This window comes from Apodemus sylvaticus, chromosome 7 (genome assembly GCF_947179515.1).
Source record: "Apodemus sylvaticus chromosome 7, mApoSyl1.1, whole genome shotgun sequence".
In the NCBI taxonomy this organism is placed as follows: domain Eukaryota; kingdom Metazoa; phylum Chordata; class Mammalia; order Rodentia; family Muridae; genus Apodemus; species Apodemus sylvaticus.
This window is the reverse complement of record NC_067478.1, coordinates 56,784,363-56,805,000: the sequence shown is the minus strand read 5'-3', so window position 1 is coordinate 56,805,000 and position 20,638 is coordinate 56,784,363. Positions and strand designations below refer to the sequence as shown.

Genomic DNA, 20,638 nt, shown 5'->3' with positions numbered 1-20,638 from the left:
AACATTTTATCAGTTTGACATGCATTATCTTATAGATTTCTTCTATGATGGTACAAGCATTTATTAAAAATTATAAAACAATTATAGCTTTTTCTTAACAGTCTTTTATATATTAACAGTGGCTGTGTGTGTGTGTGTGTGTATGTATGTATGTGTATACATGCATGTGTACATAAGTGTGCTGTGTACTATATTAGTTTACTTGGGTTGTCATAACAAATTATCATGGACTAGGTGGTTTAATTTGTTAGAAATTTATTTGGACAATTTTTGATGCTAGAAAGTTAGGACCAAAGTATTGCTAGGCTTAATGTCTTCTGTGAGTTTTGAGATAAAAGCGCTGGACCTCTTATAAACGGTCATATTAAATATGTGACTGATTATGGCCATATTATTAAGGACATGGTAGAATGTTGTCCTAATTTTGAGTCAAAAGTAGAAATGGCGCTCTTTAGTATAGTATGAAATAATACTTAGAAATGATAAAGATATTGTTTAAAATAGAACCTCAAATAGTCTCACTATCTTCATGTGTGGACAAGTGCCACTGATGTTCATGTGCATGGCTGAGATAATCATATGCATGGTTATGTTAGTTGAGGTTCTTAACACTGTCTTCCTTCTCTATCTTGCCTCCCTCTGTTCTTACATTTTCTCTTTCTCCATTACAGCCTGAATTATAAATGCATATAATTAAAGAGTAAAACAGTCTGAAAGGCTTTAATTAGCCTTGCTAAAGTTTCATAAAGTTGTTTGTACGTATGCATATGTGTATAGTGTTGCATTAGCAGTTTAAGTATTATATAAAGATGAATGTTCTAGCTTTCTTTAAAAATGTGTTCTTTACAACTTTTTATGTGTATATGTGTGTCTGAGTTTATGTCTGTGTATTCAGTGCTGATAGAGACTAGAAGAGGACATTGAATTGAACTGGAGATGGAGTTACAGGGGATTGTGAGCCTCCCAGTATGGGTGTTAGGACTAGAACTTGGGTCCTCCAAAAGAGCAGCAAGTGCTCTTAAATTTTGAACCATCTCTCCAGTCCTTGTTTTAGCTGTTTTTATATATGTATTTTAATTATGTTTAATGTGGGGGAGGTATTTAAGTTCTTGTGTATGTGCAGGTGCTCACAAATTACAGAGGAGGGTGCCAGATACATTGGGCCATCTGCAAGAGCAGTATATTCTCTTAACTGCTGAGCAACCTTTCCAGCCTGTGTCTTTTGTTTGTTTTTGTTTTGTTTTGTTTTGTTTATTAATTTCTTCCCCTGCCCCTGCCTAAGATAGGATTTCTTTGTTAGCCTTGCCTATCTGTCCTGGAACTCAAAGAGTAGACCAGGACCATGAACTCAGAGTTCCACCTGTCTCCCCACTTCTGAGATTAAAGGAATGCACCACCCAGTATGGGTGTTGGGACTAGAACTGCTGGGCCTGTGAGGTGATCTTGAAGTTAATTTTGTAATCCTTTCTTTGGTTTCCTAGTTAAGTCCTCCTAACATGCTGCTATCCTGCATCCATCCCACTTATTTTCTAGATCTTCTGACTTACTCTCTTTCTGGGACATTATTTTGTATTGAAGGCCATGGCCTGTGCACCTTATGTTTTAGTCTTTGTTCATTATTCTCTCTCTCTCTCTCTCTCTCTCTCTCTCTCTCTCTCTCTCTCTCTGTGTGTGTGTGTGTGTGTGTGTGTGTGTGTGTGTGAGAGAGAGAGAGAGAGAGAGAGGGGGTGTGTGCGCGCGCGTATACATATACATATATGCCAAGGAAAGGGAGGTCAGAGGACAATTTGTGGGAGTTGGTTCTTTTCTACCAAATGGGTCTTGAGAATTGAATTCAGGTTATGAGGCTCAGCAGCAAATGCCTTTATCCACTGAGCCAGTTCAGTTTTATTCTGTTCAGACATTAATTCTTTGTTTGATGCCTAATTATGCCAGTTTCTTTGCTTTACTCTACTTCTTTCTTAGAATCCTTTTACTATCTTTTGATCTTTTATATAGAACATCTTTCTTTGTAAAATTCCCAGTGCTTATTGATTGTTTCATCTACATTTTAAGAGAGTGATGCTACCTGATCAGAAGTTCTCAGTAGTTTTTACTGCTTGCATTGTTATGATCGACTTCTTTAGGGAGAACTGTGTAATTAACTCTATTTGAGATAAGCCTCACATCTTTCTTATATTTCCTTCTCATACTAAATCACAGCCCTCACCCCCCTTTTTTTACTCTGCATTTTTCATTTCTAAGAAACAAATTTTTCTAATTTGTTTTTTTCTTCTGTGGCTTCTTATTCTTAGTTTTACCCCTCCCCTCTTTTAAAGACAATGGATAGGATATAATCCTTTTTTTTCAGAGTTAATTGTTCTAAATGTATGACAGAAATTCATTTTGACTGTTTTTTTTTTAGTTTTTTGAGACAGGCTTCTCTGTGTGGCCCTGGCTGTCCTGGAACTCACTCTGTAGACCAGGCTGGCCTCGAACTCAGAAATCTGCCTGCCTCTGCCTCCCAAGTGCTGGGATTACAGGCGTGGGCCACCACCGCCCGGCCATTGACTGCATTTTTTTATCTGCTCTAAATAACCATTCTCTGTCTCAAGTCTATTAGTTAATGACTTAGGAAGATCTGGGTTGTTTTTTTTTTTCTTTCATTTTTTGGTTTTTTTTCGAGACAGGGTTTTTCTGTGTATCCCTGGCTATCCTGGAACTCACTCTGTAGACCAAGCTGGCCTCGAACTCAGAAATCCACCTGCCTCTGCCTCCCAAGTTCTGGGATCAAAGGCATGCGCCACCACTGTTTGTTATTGTTACTATCATGTACTCATTACAAACACGAAGTAGAAATTGTTACTAGGATTATTAAAATAGCTTTCTAATATGCTGCATATAGCAAATACTTTAATTAAAAGAAGGTTGCTTCTTTTAAAAATTAGATAATTTAAAAATGGCAGAACTCTTTATGGAATGTGAAGAAGAGGAGCTAGAACCATGGCAGAAGAAAGTGAAAGAAGTTGAAGAGGATGATGATGATGAGCCCATTTTTGTTGCGGAGATAGCAAGTTCAAAACCAGCTATTTCAAGTAAGCATTTACTTCGAATGTGGGCAGTTTGAAAAGGTTACTTTTAGGGTTGTTGTGAAAATGTCTTTATTCCACCATAAGAAGTTAGGAATAAAATACTTGTTCGAAAGTCAGGGTTGACCCTGAGATGGAGTTTTAAGAAGAGATAGAAGCCAAATACCAGCAGAGACAACAGGAAAATGCCCATGATTGGCTGGTGAGAATAGGAATTATAATTTTAGTGGTGCTGAGAAACCAGGTTATATGGTTTTATTTCTTTTTTTCTCTCTTAAACCTAGAATCACTTAAAGGAAAAATTTAGAATGCTTACTTTTAAATTTTGGGATATACTAAAAAATGTGTTAGTCTCAGATGAAATCTCATGTCCAGGCCCCATTGTAGTGTCATCTACACAAGACTACAAAATGCATAGAGTGAAAGTGGGTCATAACCTACCCATAACTGTCTTTCAGCAGCTAGTAAAGTTGTGATACATAGAAGTGTTGCCTCTAGCCATTGTATTTTTACTATGTTACAGTTAGCACTCTCACATTTCAGGCTTTTTAGTAGAATAGTCTTTGGATGATTAGCTTTCAGTTAGAGTGCTTGGACTTTACAATGTTATAATGTTATGGTAAGAAAACTGATACATTACAGTTTACTATCTATTCAAAAATATTTCAGTTGGAACCAGGTGTGGGTAGCACACACTTTTGTTTACAATACTAAGGAGACACTGGGGAGACAGAGGCCCGAGAATTTTTCTGGATCCCAGTCCAGCCTAGGCTATATGGTGATATCTGATCTCAATGGAAAAAAAATTTACAGTCTTCAAGTCTCAAAGATAAAAATATTCTTTCTCATTTTAATTGCATGTTTGTTTTAAGCCAGAAGAATTTATCAAAGAATGTTAATGTGTTCAGTATATTAGTATTTCTTATTTACCTTGGTTAACTGGAGAGACTACTATGAAAGTTTCTGAAAGCCTTCTTCCTTTTCTTGCCTATAGGACTGGAATGGCATTTATATATAGTTTTATTATAGAGAGAACAATTTAACCAAATGAAATGTCAGTATTATTTTCTGTGATAGACAGGTAATTTTCCATGGAATGCTAAGTGGGATGTTATTTGGATTGTAAAATGAGTTTAGTATGATAGTGTGCATATTGCTAATACCAGAATTTCCTGTTTCTTATTTCCTAGGCATTGATTATCTGACACTTGAATGTTATTATATTGTAAAATTATTTAAAATCTCTTGTTGGAAATATGACAAGATTCAGTTGAATTTATATTGATTATAGATGACTGTTAATTCTTCTCAATTATAACAATCTATATTTGTTTTTAAATAATTCTGTAAGAAGGATATTGACCACAGATATCTTTTTGAACTGTGAAGATGAAAAATTGAAATAATTGTGTTACTGTTTTATGTGGAGGCCATATGGAATTTCAACATAGAAAATGTGTATTAAATGTTTAAGAACTTATCTTTTAGAGATCACAACTACTAAAATAGTATACCAATAGTTATTTGATCGCTTGAATATTAATTTTGGTTTTCTGAGTAAAAATAATATCAAGTTGCATTGCTTCTGTTTTTAAAAAAAATAAACCTGATGTACTTGATTTGTAAGCACTGCATTAATATTACTGAAAATTTTAACTATTTTAAAAATATGTATTTAGTTAGGTGCGTATGCATTTGCCTGCAAATATGTGTGCATCCAATTAGTTTCTAATGCCCATAGAGGCCAGAAGATGGTATCCCCTCAAACCGACTTTACAGGTGGTTGTGGGACATTATGTGAGTGCTAGGAATATCCAATAACTACTGAGTCATCTCTCTGGCTCAGAAAAATAACTATCATGTGTACCTTTATGAAATTATTTAGTGCTATCTAGTTCTTTTCTACTATGAAGAAAAATGAATTTTTTGTACATAAATTTTAGTGCATCTTTTAACCTTTTCTGAATAAGCAAATTTAAGCAAATCTTCATTTTTTCAGATTTTAGTTTGATTACTGGGTAAGTTAGATGTTAACAACTTCACATATTCATATGTAACAGTAACAACTTGAGTCCTTCAAAGTCATGCCAGTCTTGACTTCTGATACAAAATCCTCTTAATGTGTAAGATAGTGAGGTAAACCTTAGATTTAATTTAGTCTATAACTTCTAGTAGTTTCCCTTTTGGAACAGAGGTAATGATAGAGTACATGGAGATTCTCCTTTATATAACTTCAGGGCTTTTAGTTAAAGCCCTATGAATAGAATATGGAGGCCTGGTAACAGTTTAATTTTAAGTCAGAATCCAAATATACACATAAACAATTCTTTCACCATACCAAGTAAGGTATAGACTTCAAGTCCATGCAACCATATTTGAATATGTTTTTAGAAGATTTTATGGGAACAAAATTTCTTTGATTTGAAGAAAGCTTTGCTTTTGCACTTGGGTTTATCAATAAACTTCTGGCTTTTGGACATTTAGTTACAATGAGAAAGATTACGTTTATGCTATAAAACAGTTAATGTTGATAAACTATTTTCAAAATAGTGATAACATTCCTTCTAATATGTTCAGTTTATAAGTTTTAATCTCTCAGTATATACTGCATTCAAACAAATTTAAAGTATCATTATTTTTTTTAGATATTTTGAACAGAGTTAATCCCAGCTCTCATTCAAGAGGAATAAAGAATGGTATACTTAATCGAGGTACAATATTACTATAATACTTGAATTGTAAACTAAAATATTTTGAAAAAGTTGATTATATAGACATGCATTCAATGTGTTGTGTAATTTTAAAATACAGGTTTTACTGCTTCATTCAAGCCTACAAGTCAACGCTGCCCGAATTCAACATCAAATCCTGTGGCTGCCTTGCCAGTAAATTTTCATCCTGAATCTAGATCTTCAGATAGCTCTATTATTGTTCAGCCATTTTCTAAACCTGTAAGTGTTTTCGAAACTACATAGTCAGCTCAGGGAATATTAACAATACCCAATTAAAATTCTACATTATCAACAAGTGGTCATCTAGTTGGTAGCATAATCGGTATCAGAAAAGGTTACCCTCTGTATGACAGTTTAATGACCCTACCCTTTAGTAAGCTGGGGAATATGCTTAAAATGATTAGGTATAGCTTTGAAAACTAAGACTGTCAAAATGTGAATAGAAAAATTATAATGAATATCACATGATAGCAAAGTATTTATGCTTTCAAACTGGGCCAGGTATTTTTAATTGGAAAATTATTGAGAAGCTTTATAGTAGTGTTTTATTCTGCGAAATGTACCTTCATAGTTTATTTAGAAACCTTAGTGAAAAGTAATAGATAGTGGTAGTAATTACAATTTATTAAGCTAGTAAATATTTGTGCTAAATGCTCTACATAAATGAATCTCATTTAGTTTTAAAATATACCTAGCATTCAGGCGTTGCTACTTCTCCCATTTCATAGTTGAACAAATACTGAGTTTTACAGTGATTAATTTATTTAGATCTATAGCTAGGTGGGTCTCAGATCTCAGTGTAAGCTAATCCATAGTTTATAGACATATATGCACATATATACATACATACATACATACATACATACATACATATACACACACACACACATATATATCTTGTATATGAGTATCTAATTTGAAAAATGGAAATACTGCCCAAGTTCAGCATTCTTAAGGTAGTGTGTTTGGGATTCAATACCATTGTGAAGATAATTGAAAACACTTGCTTTTTCACAGTTTGACCTTTGCATTGGTGACACAAAAACAATGCTGAGAAAGCTGCTGATGGCTTTCTGTGAGTCAAGACAAGCACTCATCTGTACCAGAGTTTGCACGTAGCCACTCCTCCTCACACTCCCAATGAAATACTCCAGTTATAGGCAGTTTCTCAATGACATTTTGCAATGTATTAAACATAAACTTCCATTAATGTTCTTTTGTTATCTATACCCTTGGCTATGGGTCTTGGATGTTCTGTGTGGTGAAATGGGTAATGTACATAAAGCACTTCTGGATCTTAAATATCTTGATGATTGTGTTTAGGAAAAGCATGATTGGCAAGCTGAAATAACCTGTTGCATTTTAATTGAACACATTTATGCTTGAAATAATGGCTGATAAGCTGTGGTATATTATTACTTATCATTATTGCCATAAACGTTGTGATTTATGACAATATACATTAAGTATCCTCAAGTCTTATAATTTCTGTTGGTAGGAGGCAGATCATAGCTTAACTAGATCCTCTGCTTTAGGGTCTGATAGGACCACCATTTAAGATGTGATCTTCAGAAAGCAGTCTCATCTAAAGCTCTACTGGGAAATCTCTCCCAAGTCCAGATAGTTGTTGGTACCCTTTAGTTCCCTAAGGGGTCAGACTGAGTCTCAGTATCCTTTTGGCTTTTGGCTTAATTCCTTGCCAGTTGGGTCTTCCCAAAATGGCTGCTTGCCTCCTGAAAGTAAGGAGAGTTCTTTTTTTCTTTTCTTTCCTTTCCCCCTCTTCTTTAAGGCAGAGTTTCTCTATGTAGCCCTGGCTGTCCTGGAACTCACTGTGTAGCCAAGCTGGGAATCAAACTCAGATCTGCCTGCCTCTGCCTCCCAAGTGCTAGGATTAAAGGTGTGTGCCTCCATGCCTGGCTAAGGAAGAGTTCTTAACTAGAACTTATTCTCTTTGGGGGTGGGGGTGGGGGGAGGTATTGGTGGTACAAGACAGAGTTTCTCTATAACAGACTGTTCTGGAACTTGATTTGTAGACCAGGCTCACCTTGAACTCGGCAATCTCTCTGAATCTGCCTCCCACTGCTAGGATTAAAGATGTCTACTACACAGAAAGGCTTGATTTTATTACTTTTAGGAAACAATCATGTTCACAAAATGTTATGTACCTTGCCACCTTTATCATGTTATGTTGTTAATAATCAATTCAGCTGTCAGCCACATTAAAAGGAAGGGAATCACATAGGGTATGAATATTAGAAACTGGTATAATGGAATCCACTTTAGAATGCTGTTATTCAGTCCTCAGATTTGGGACAGATTTCCTCAAGATTGAACAAAGTATACCTTCCCCTTCATCACTTAAGGGAAAACAGCTGATAGTAGTGTTCTTTCTTTACCAATGATAAAATTTGATCTATCAAGAAAAAATAAATTAATCTGCCATTTTGGTCTGGTTGCTCCATAGTAATTCAAGACTTCCTTGATGGGTAGTATAAATGAATTTTTGATGATGTATTATGAATTTTTTCACTATTTGAGATTTCACAAATAACCAAAGTATATGTTAGCTGAAATGTCTGTGAATAAAGACTTAGGGTATTGTGGGTTAACAATTTCACAGGGACAGAGTACCAAGAAAAGTTTCAGATTTCCTAGTGATACACCTTTAAGAAAGTACTGGCTCGTGAGTTTTGATAAGATCAGAGTATGGTATATCAACAGTGGTTTATACTGCTAATGCTCCTCTAAATTACATATTGTCATGAGTCCTTATTCTCTTTTTAGAATTTAGCTTAGTTACTAGAAAAGAGAGCTTGCCTAGTACACATAAATTTCTGGGTTCAGGCACATACAATTAATCCCAACACTTTGTGATATAGAAGCAGGAGGATCAGGTGTTAGGGCTATCTTTGGCCACATGGTGAGTTTGAAGCTAACTTGAGATACCTAAGATCCTGGCTCCCCAAATTAAAATAAAAATTGTAAAGATAAAAAGTAAGACTACTTTCATGCTAAAGGGGTTTACAGCCCCATAGGAAGAGCAATATCAACCAACCAGACCCTCCAGACCTCCCAGGGACTAAGCCACCAACCAAGCAGAGGACAGCCTTGTCAGGCATCAATGGGAGGAGAGGTCCTTGGTCCTATGAAGGTTTGATAGATGCCCCAGTGTAGGGAATCAAGAACGGGGAGGTGGGAGTGGGTGAGTGGGTGGGTGGAGAAATACCCTCATGGAAGCAGGGGGAGGGGGGATAGGAGAGGGGTTTTCTGGGCAAGGAGGAAACCAGTTAAGGGGATAACACTTGAAATGCAAATAAATTTAAAAAAAAGACTACTTTCATGATGATCCATAATGGATTGAATATAATTTAAAAGTAAAATAATGTTTAATATTTTTCTGCTTCATTGTCTAGTTTGGTAAATATCAACAGGTAAATGTCAACCAGTGTAAAAAGTGTTTGGGGGTTTAGTCATTTATAAAGGTATAAAATCATCTTGAAGCTGGAAAGTTAGCTTAGCACTGAAATTAGCTTAGCACTAATTTCCTTAAAATAGTTCTTGTTTAGACAAAAAAACAGTCTCTTGGATCCTGTAGAATTCCAAAGGCTTTTATTTGTATTCTTAAAAAAATTAATGTTACAATTACCTTGCTTATATTCTTATACTTGTTGGTAGTTATTTGGCATCTAGGGAAAAAAACGAGAGGGAAAGTGCACTAATATAAAATCTTTTCAATTAGAATAATTTTATTTCTGCAACCATAAACTCTCAACTGACATTTTGTAATCATGGAAACTTGTTGGAAAAGAGCAGATTTGCCAGTTGGTTTACATGGGAGCTTAGGAATCATATATTTAAATCTCACTTATCGATGTGGTCAAAGCTAAAATCACAGACTTTTATTCTGGAAGAAATTGTCTTATTTAAGAGGATTTCTCTCTGAATGTTGAAGCCTACTGGTTTTAATAAATTATTTTAATTAGTTTTAGTAAACTATAATAGTTTAATGTTTTATGTTATATTTTTGTGTGCTTAATTTTCTATGGGATATCTTTGTATCTTAATACCTTTTCAGGCAGGGATTGAATATATTATCATTAATATCATTGATAAAATTAATACAAAGTATGGCTAATGAGTTGCCTTTGTAAAACTATTATGGGTACTTAGTTTTGGAATATGTTTAACAGGATTAACTTTATTTGTTAAAGAGTTGGTTTTTGTTTTTTTGTTTGTTTTGTTTTTTGACAGCACAATGAGTATTTAAAAGTACAAATATTTGGCGAAAGTGTTTACTTCAGAGAAGATTATACTTCGTTAGTGTCGGGTCATGAAATTACCAGGTTTTTTTTCTTTACATCTTAAGATTCAGGTGCCCATGTCCATTTCAAATTCTAAGTGTGGTGTTGCTTAAGATTATAAATTGTTCCTTTGACTTTATAATAGTCTCATTGTCAGTAAAGGTAGTACAAAATGAAATTCTTATTATACTTTAATTTATAAGCACAAAACAAAACCTTTATATTTCTATGATTAACATATCTGGGAGGAGCTTAGGAAGAGATCAGTGTACACGCATGAGTGGTAGGTTGTACAGGTCAGCCCTTACATTGTTTTACGCCTTTGAGGAACATGTCCTACTTTTCAAAAACTTGATAGTAATAGTTATATGATAGCTTGTGGGTTTAGCTCTTTTTTTTTTAAAGATTTATTTATTTATTATAGGTAAGTACACTGTAGCTGTCTTCAGACACCAGAAGAGGGTTTCAGATCTCTTTACAGATGGTTGTGAGCCACCATGTGGGTACTGGGATTTGAACTCATGACCTTCGGAAGAGCAGTTGGTGCTCTTACCCACTGAGCCATCTCTCCAGTTTTATAAAAAATATAGGTTTTAATTTTTGGCTGTTATCAACAATTCTCCATTAAAATTTCTTTACCATAAATTATTGAAATTAGAATAAAGGACCTTTTAGATTTTGATAGCTACTAAAGTTTTTTATTCAAAGTCATGCCAATATATAACATAGAGTCTTATAGAAAAGAGGGTTCTGATATTTCCCATCTAGCTTACCTCGTGTTAACATCTTACCTGTTATATTACAGTGTTAACCATACTTTACATTCATCATTAGAATTTGAGCAGCTTTCCTACCAATGACTGTTTGTTTACTATTTTTATTTGTATCTTTGTGTCCAGTAAGTTGAGAAGAGGTAGTATATCAGTCATGTTTTCGATAGGGTTGCTCAGGCAGGCTTTGAGCTTGCTATGTAGTTAAGGAAGGTCTTCCTGTTTCTACCTCCTGAGTACTAAGATCACAAATGTGTACTACTGTGCCTGGCTTAATTTTGTTTGTCGGTTTGTTTTTAATTTTGTTTGGTTTGGTTTGGTTTGGTTTTTGGAGGGGAGGAGACGATCAGTTTATTTATTTTTTTTTTCCCGATCAGTTTATTTTTAAGCGCTGCTTAAGTCAAAATCCTGTGGACTGTGCATTTTAACAGGTTAAAGGTTCAGAAATCACTCAGAGCTTACTTTGCACAGCAATTGTTCCTTGTTTATGTGTGTGTGCATATTAGCATAACTTATATAGTATTAAAGCCTATATCTTCAGTTGTATTGACCACTTCATAATGATACTGAATATGTATATGTATATAGTTACATATAAACTTACTGCTCTGTTCTTTTTTTTAACTCTTTCAGTTTTATTTATGTGTGTGTGTGTGTGTGTGTATATTCCTTATTTACATTTCAAATGTTGTCCCCTTTCCTGCTGCCCCCCTTCCTGACCACATTACAGTCCAGTTCATAATTTTCACCATGCTCTTGAGATCTTCCCACTAGCTTGGCTAAAAATTTCTTTGACTGAGGTTATTTTATCAACAGCTTCTATCCTAATCCCTTTCTGATTGGTATTGTTAGTTTACTGCAAGACCCAAGTTGCTTTGGTTTTTGCCATATGACATTCCACATTCCTTGCCTTAGCATAGGTTTCTGTGGGACAATTAGAAAAGTAGAGTCCATTATTTTTCTTTTTGACTAGTTATAAAGTTCTCCAAAATAGATGGTTTGAAAGGTCATTTTATATAAAAACATTTACTCTCAACAGTAATACTTGGGAGTAAGATTTATGTTTGTTTCACTGTGTTTTCATTGTGCTGTTTTTACTGATTTCTCTCACTTGCTTCTTGATAAAACTGCAATTTTAGAACCTCTAAGTATGTATTGCTCTTACAGATTTAAATTTGCATTTCTTGTACTTTTAAAACATTGAACTAAAATTTGCTGTCTACCTTAGGTGATCAGTTTTAGTTGACCAGAGAGGAAAAAACAAGCTCTGTTTGCTTGCTTTCAGTTTTGATAGATGATAATTTTGTCCAATTAGCAATTACTTTTGTGTTTTTAACTTGTTAATAATTGAATTATCAAACAAAATTTATCTTAATGATACAGATATGCTGCCAAATTGCTCTTATACATGTGGTAAAACAGTAGTTATACATATGTCCAATAAATGTAATATTATTTCTTCAAATTTAACAGGGTTATGTAACAAATTCACCACGAGTTCTGTCTAATAACTCTTCAGAGTTACTGTTTGACTTGACCCAGGATACAGGATTATCACATTACCAGGGGGGACCAACACTTTCTATTGCAGGTTTGTTTTGTTACTTTTTTCCTTAAAATTGTTAAAAGAAACGATGGATAATCATACAAAATTAAGTTTCTGTTTTGAACTAAACATCTTTGTATTAAAGTATTTATTTTATCATGGACTCAAAATAATTTTGAGTGTCTTTTTTGAGGCTGTTTTATTTAAAATCTTCATTAAACCACCTGGTATTCTTTTTCCTATGGAACCAACCTTTAAATTACTTTAAAACATTAGTGAGTTAGAGAACGCTTTAGATACTATAAACATTGTGAAGAATAAATAATTTCTATGGCCACTCAAATAAAAAAGTGTATGGTTATGTATAGTTGAATTCTTAAGTTAGTGTCTTTCTAGTTCAGGAAGTGATTTCAGTATATAGTCAAGTATGATGCTATAAAGTGGCCACAATAAAGAAATATTTGTTAGACTAGTGATAGGACGGACTCAGCAGACAAAGCCACTTGGTTCCAAGCATAATGGCCTAAGTTCCAACCCACATCGTGGAAAGAAGGAACCAGCTCCTAGAGAGCGTCCTCTGACCTCCACATGTGTTCTGTGGCATGTGTGTATCTTCCAAGCCTTCCCTTGTCCTCTCTTCTCTCATAAGTAAAGGATAATTTAAAGAAATGATTCTTGCGTGTGGTGTTGTACACCTATAATCTCAGCATTTGAGAGGCTGTAGCAGGATTATTGTCAGTTTTATTTTAACCTGAAGTATGTAATAATTTCAAGTCCATCTTATGCAGTCAGTTAACTCAAAACAGTCAGTTATAAGTGATTTAGACATATTACAAAGTGATCTTTAGAAAATTAATGCAATTAGTTTATGTGACAAGTATTCTTCAATAATTTAGAATACATTAGCATACTATGGAGGAAATTTGTCATAGTGAAAATTCCTGGTAATTAAGGAAAGTTAATTTTTGAATATTAGCAATTTGTATGTATTCAAGTATTTTAACTAAGATGTACAAGAAAATTTGGAATGGTTAGATTGTTTACTAAATAGATTAATGAGATGTATACCAGACTCTCCTGAAATTTTTTTCATTATAGGGCTTAAAGTGCTTTTCCATTTTAAAAATACCTTATTTGATAAACACGTCTCTGAATGTCACTTACATACATAGTTTACTAAAATGTTTACTAATATCTTGTTAATAAAATAGGTACAAGCGAAAAGAAACGGAGAAAAAATATTTGTATTAAATCTGGCATTAGGAAGCTCATAGACTTTACTCATAGGAAAGAAAAGTCTGCAGTCTTGAAACTTCTGGGAAGAAAGAAACAATAAAGACTCCTATTCTCCCTCTCAGCTTTCTACTACAGTGAGTGAAACTTCATTAAGTGGGATAACTAGGAAGTTGTAGGTTTGAACCTCTGCTCTTAAGAATGTTTAGTCTTTATCAGATCAAATGACCTCTTCATACTTTCAAATTTTTTTATATTATTAGGAGATGGGGCTATTAATTTTTTTGTGTAATTCATTCAGTTCTCCACATCTGGAGCACAGCACCTGAAGATACCATTTTGACTCTTTCTCTAGTTTCAGGGCTTTTTTTGATGCCCAAATAAGATAAGTAAAATGTGAAAATACATTTATAAGATTTAAAGGACTTGATAATAAATATCAGAGTTGTTTATTAAGTACCATGATTGACTGATTACTGTCTACAGAGATTATGGGATTTTGATTTTGACCTTGAAAGAAATCAGGATTTTTTAACTGGCAGAGCTAGGACTGGGGTTAGAGAATAGCAGAAACCTAGCAAAACAGATAAAGAGACAGAATTTAAAATACATGCACAGCCAGTTGAAATGGCTCATTCAGTAAAAGGATTTGCTTCCAAGTTTCACAACCCAAGTTTGATTCCTGGAGCCTACACAGTGGAAGAAGAGAATTAGACTCTCACAAGTAGTTCACTGAATTCCACTCAGATACCATGCGTTTTGCATACTCATGCACACAGATAAGTAAATAAATGTAAAAAAGATTGGAAAGGATGCAGAGTGGTTTTATTTATTTAATGTTGAGAATTCTCATGATAAATTCTGACATTAAAGAAGTCTATTTTTACCATCAAGACTATTTTATAATTGGTTGCTTAATTCAAAATGCTATCACCGTTTCATTTTCCAAGTAACATAAGCATGTGTTAATGAGATTGCACTACCACAGATCTTTTTCATGTACCTGCATTGTGTCTGTCTCTGACCGAATGTTTTGAAGACAAGGAAAAATCATTACTTTGTCTTTAAATATGAAATAGTGAATTAGTATAATCTTACTTCCTTGGCAAAAAAAAGATAGGCAAATCTATTGGAACAAGTTTTACCCTGTAAAGCAAGTTAAAGTATAAAATGTTTTGCTATTAGTGATAATTGTTATTTATTGTTTTCTATGTATCAAATATTTTAAGGTACTTTGAATACATTGTTTGATCTTAAAGTAACTGTAAAATAAAGTATCATTATTTCACAGAAATAGAAACTGAAACTCAGAGTAATTAAGTAAAAATACATAAACAGAGACCAACAGAATCTGGATTTTAACTTAGGCTATCTTCAATGCCTAGGATTTCTCTAATAATGCTTCTATGTCTGGTGTATAAATGGATCTATTTAATGTATATTTTTCAAATCCTTTGTACAAAGTACATTATGTGTTATTTTTAAAAAAGACTTTGCCCTAGTTGTTGTCTAATTGTCCCTTTTTTCTATTGCTGATACTCTAAGGCTTAATCTTTTGGCTTTATGGTGATTTTTTTTTCAAAAGATAAATATTTTGAGAATGAAATCTCTATGTAAACAAAGATTCATGTTGTTTAATAACTCAAATGCAAGAGTTTCTTTGTCAGACTTTTCTTAATATATTCCCTACAATGGGATACAACTCCCTCTTTCATATGCCCTTTCATTTGAGTGAGTTAAACATCATCCACGCACAGAAGTTTCTACTTGGTACATAGCAATAAGTGTGTAGCGTCACAAGCCTTGAAGAGATCACACACACTGTAAGGTGGGAAAGGACTAACATCACATTAGGCATTCTAAGTAGTGTTAACCCAGCATACTGATGCACACCTTTAATCTCAGTACTCAAGAGGCAGAAAGGCAGGCAGGTCTCTTGAGTTCTTGGCCAGCCTGGTCTGTAGGGTGAGTTTCAGGACACCCAGGGCTGCACTGAGAAACTCATCTTGAAGGGCAAAAAAAGAAAGAAATTTGAAGGACGTATAAGTGTTTCAAACAAATTGTTGTACATGTGTGCATACATGTGTTGTTAAAACTTGAATGTACTTAAGCATCTGATGATAATTGGTTTTTAGGAACTTTAAAATATCTTTCTTCAGTTTTATTATTTTTTCAAGCCATTCTGAGAATTTCTTGCATAGAAAGATAATTTCACAAATTGATTGAATAAATGCAGTCCTTAATAGTTTTTATGCTATTTCCTTATACTCTCTAAATTTGTAACATTTAATTCCTTGTTTTGTTTGAGCCCAGGATCTTACTATGTAGCCTTGCCTTGCTGGCTTGGAACTTGGTAGGAAGACCATGCTGCCCTCAGATTCACAGATCTCTCTGCCTGTCTCTGCCTCCTAAACACTGGAACTAATGGTGTGTGCCACCATGCCCAGCAATATCGTTTAATTTTTATCATTGATATAGCATAGTTCAGTTATGTTATATATATTCCCACATATTTAGATTTAACTGTTTATGAGTAGTGTTTTTATAATATTTTAACATCTTTCCCCCTACTGTTTAAATCATTTTAGGTTTGAATGAAACGTTTTTATCAAAACGTCCTTCTGGTTCTGACATAAGCAGTGTTAACTCAAAAAAGCCTAAAGCTAGTGAAAACATTTCTGGAATCGATGCTTCTTCTGTAGTCTCTTCAGAAAAGTCTCCATCAGTGATATCTCTCCAAGTGGTGCCATCACAAGGTAAAAACTCTGCCCTATGAAGAAGAAATTTCTGTAGTATTTAAAGATACGTTTTGCAAATGGTTACGAATTAGATTAATAGTGGTTATTTAAGTTAAAAGTGCTAAATTTGGGGGCTGGAGAGATGGCTTATTTAAGAACACTTAAAACTTTTCCAAAGAACCTGGGTTAGATTCCCAGCACCCACAGAGAGTGGCTCTCAACCGCCAGCTAAAGCTCAAGGGACCTGACAGTCTCCTCTGGGACCCACAATACAAATGTGACATTTACATATATGTGTATGCACCCAGTAATAATTAAAAATAATGTGTAAAAAACAACAAGCAAAAAATCCTGAAAAGTTATACATTTTATTTCATAGTTGATCTGATTTTATTTTAGGTGCAAATTGCTCATCAAATCAATCTAAAAATGGAACAACTTTTCCAAGAGCATGTCCCAAGTGTAATATTCACTTCAATCTTTTGGATCCTCTGAAAAATCACATGACGGTAAATCTTTTCCAAAATCTAATTTTGAAAATTCGAAAATCCCTAAAAATGTTAAATGGCCGATTTATATTAAATGATTGTTTGACTTAGTAAGTTAGGAATGAAATCTTCTCATACTGGGTGTATCCATAGAGCTTAGATAAAAATTTATATTCAAAATGATTCTACATGATAGTAAAATTCCTTGGTTAATATATTTGAAATATGTTTATTGTATTCTGATTATAAATACAATAATATATTGATTAAATCATATTCCAATTTGTAAAAATTTTAGTGTGAATTCAATCATTTGTTTGTTTGTTTTTTGTTTTTTTTTTTGTTTGTTTGTTTTTTTTCAAGCAGTGTTTCTCTGTGTAGCCCTGGCTGTCCTGGAACTCACTCTGTAGACCAGACTGGCCTTGAACTCAGAGATCTGCCTGCCTCTGCCTCCCAAGTGCTGGGATTAAAGGAGTGCGCCACCACTGCCTGGCCTAAATTCAATCTTTTTATAACTTAAAAATTCTATTTTTTATATATATATACCCATTAGATAATGAAGTAAATTATATATATTGTCAGTATTCAGACATAAACTTCAAATGTTCTTGCTTTTCATATGAAATAATTATTTTGATAAGTCCAGAATAGTTTGCATAATCATAAATTTTATAAGGTTTTTATTGGAGTAGGCAGCTTTTGGTTTAGATTTGAAGAAAATTTTAAAGTATGTGTGAAATAGGATGTTTAGGTAACACTCTCCTTGACCATTCTTAATTCATCTTTTTTTTAAATTTTTTAATTATTTATTTATATATTTATTTATTTATTTTATTTATTTATTTATTTATTTTTTTGATTTGGTTTTTTTCGAGACAGGGTTTCTCTGTATAGACCTGGCTGTCCTGGAACTCACTCTGTAGACCAGGCTGGCCTCGAACTCAGAAATCCGCCTGCCTCTGCCTCCCAGAGTGCTGGAATTATAGGTGTGCGCGGCCACCACCCTGCGATTCATCATTTTCTAAAACAAATAAAAGCAAAATGAACTCACTGGCATTAGAAGGAGAAAGGTAGACATTTTTGTCAGTGGTATAGTTACTGGTCAAGTTACCCATACTCCTGTAAATAACCCTTCGCTCGTAAAAGTAATCCTAGTCAAACTTACTGAAAAAAGAATGGAGAAAGGGAAACAGCTGAAGACAGGAAGAAGACTTCTTGGGAGAGGGAAGTAGGAACCAGGGACAAGAGAAAGTAATGAGGGCTGAATATGATCAAAATACATCATCTACAGGGTTGAAGATGGCATTGGGAAACCCATGCTTATGAGTAACTATAGAAATAAAGATAAAAATAACTTATAACTGTAAATAGTTCTTTATTCATAATTGCATTTGATTTATAGTGCTTTCAGCTCCCACAGGGTTAGATTAAGGACTGAACTCAATGTTTTGGTCATACAGGAAAATTATCTTGTACAACTGATTTCACTTTTGTAATGTAATGAGACTTATGATTCTTTGTGTGTTTGATATTAGAGACAGAGAAAAAAAGCAGTACATTAGTTATTCTTACTGTTTTTGACTATGTAATGTAATCATGTGATTCATAAAAGCATACATTGGTGTGCAACTGAGGAGTCTGGCCCGACTCATACCTGTCTGGTTTACTAGGTGACTCTCAAAGAGAATAACTTGATATTAATTTGCTTTATATACTCTAGGTTTGTTTTATTTGTTATTGGGGTGTGTGTGTGTGTGTATTTACAGATAAATGTGAATGTTCTTATTTTCCCTCTATTATGTGTACAAATTGTATCATACTGTGTAATCTTCTTGGCCTAATTGATATCTTTCCCTGTGATAAAATCATAACCAAAGTGGTGTAGAAAGGAAAGAAAGGTTTTATGTCAGCTTACAGTCAGTCCATCATGAAGTGAAATCAGGGTGGGAACTCAAGGGAGGAACCTGGAGGCAGGAACTGAAGCAGAGACCATGAAAAAATGCTGCTTCCTGGCTTGCCTCTCATGGCTTGCTCAGCTGCATTTTTCCAAAAATCTAACAGAATATTTCTGTTCTTGAAGAAATTAGTGATCTCTATCCTAAAATTTTTTTTAAATATGGTTTAACATTACTTATGATTACTTTTATTGGAAATTAATAAAGATAATCATGTAACATTCAAATACTAGAATACCATAGCATTTCATGAAAGCAACATAATTCGTTTTATGAATGTATATATATTCCTTGTTTTATTGTGGATATATACAGCATTCTCAAATCTAGGAAGGGTAAGTTCTAAGTCATGGGGCAATTTTTCAGTCACAGAAAGGCAAATACTACATGATCTAAAAAAGTTATCTCAGTAGGTGAAGTAGTTTACTTGAGGCTGAGGAGGTTAAGGAAGAAGGGTATGGAGAGGTTAACAGTCAGCACTGTTATAGGTAGGAGGTAGGTTCCTTATAATCTATAAGGACACAAAACTGTAGGATGAATATAATCAAAAGAATACATTGTGTATCAAAAAGAGGAAAGGCTTTTTGAATGTATTAATAAAGGATAAAACTTAAGATAATGGATGTAATAATTACTGTTTTTTGATCATTACCCAATGTAAACATGAGTGACATCAGTTAAACTTCATTTTTATGAAAATGCCAATTCTCACTTCCACTCCCCCAAAAAGATTTAGGAGCCAAAGAGAGAGTTGTGTGGCTAAAGCGCTTGCTTCTCTTTCAGAGGACCAGGATCTTTTTCCTACCACTTACATGACTACTCCTAGCTATAGGCTACTCCTGTGCAGTTCCAGGGGTAGCCTGACACTCTGATCTGGTCTCTAGGGAACTACACACATGTGCACATACATAATTATAGACAAAACACACACATAAAATAAAAATAAATTTTTTAATATGAATTTAAATTACAAGCACTTAAACTTTCTAGATTGACAAGAATGAAGTATAGATGGTGTCTAATAACTTGTCATACTACAGATCACAACACTGAAGTATTCACTAGGTAAAATGGCTGTCTCATAAAAATAAGGGAGAAATGAAGGAATGCAGAATAGGCCTTAGAGCCAACATAGTTAATATGGCTTGACAAAGTTCCGGCGACTTTTGGATCCTGTGTAGTTGTGCCCTCTGTAGCTTATCATCTTTATATAAAACCTAAATCTAAACTTACTCCTTGTTTCTCCAGTTGTACTTCTTGTCTTTTAATGTTTCCGGATAGTTTGATTTTCCTCAAAAATCAGTCCTTTACTCCATTTACTGTACTTGGTTTTTATTTGTCATTTGTTCTTTATCTGTTTTTATTAAGGATCTAAATCTAAAATATTATTAAAGAGATATTATGAACAAGGATTTTGTGCTACTTTTGAAAATCTGATCCTTTTGTGTGTGTGAAAGAAAATAAAACAGCAATTAGTTGATCATTTGTTATGTATATAATTTATCAGCATATTTGTGAAACCATTAACTTTTTTTTGAAATCATTAACTTCTATAAATAGTAAAGTATAAATTTCTTTAGAACTTAAACTTTACTCTTCCATAGGTCATTTTATAGCTTTAGAAAAGAATCACTAAGTATAACATGGGGTGGCTTCTCCTGAAAGCCAGTTCTAACATTTAGGGTATAACATTAATAGTGACCATTATTTATTAGAAGACTGAATTAAAGAATTTTATAAATTCTAATTTTTCCAGAGGTTTTTTTTGTGATCCCCCTCCCCTTGGAGGGTTTTAAATAAGGCTAGT

The 20,638-nt window shown here is 33.8% G+C and overlaps 1 protein-coding gene across 9 annotated transcripts in view; it reads left to right on the top strand.

The window, feature by feature from the left end:
* Znf280d (zinc finger protein 280D) overlaps positions 1–20,638 on the top strand; it is an 80,123-nt gene that overhangs the window by 11,694 nt on the left and 47,791 nt on the right. For all 9 annotated transcript variants that reach the window (XM_052187841.1, XM_052187839.1, XM_052187840.1 and 6 more), the window contains 6 exons: positions 2,928–3,074; positions 5,714–5,779; positions 5,880–6,019; positions 12,345–12,462; positions 16,239–16,406; positions 16,788–16,897. In XM_052187841.1, coding sequence (XP_052043801.1) covers positions 2,939–3,074; positions 5,714–5,779; positions 5,880–6,019; positions 12,345–12,462; positions 16,239–16,406; positions 16,788–16,897 — 738 coding nt within the window. In that variant the 5' untranslated portion in view covers positions 2,928–2,938. The remainder of the gene's footprint in view (positions 1–2,927; positions 3,075–5,713; positions 5,780–5,879; positions 6,020–12,344; positions 12,463–16,238; positions 16,407–16,787; positions 16,898–20,638) is intronic.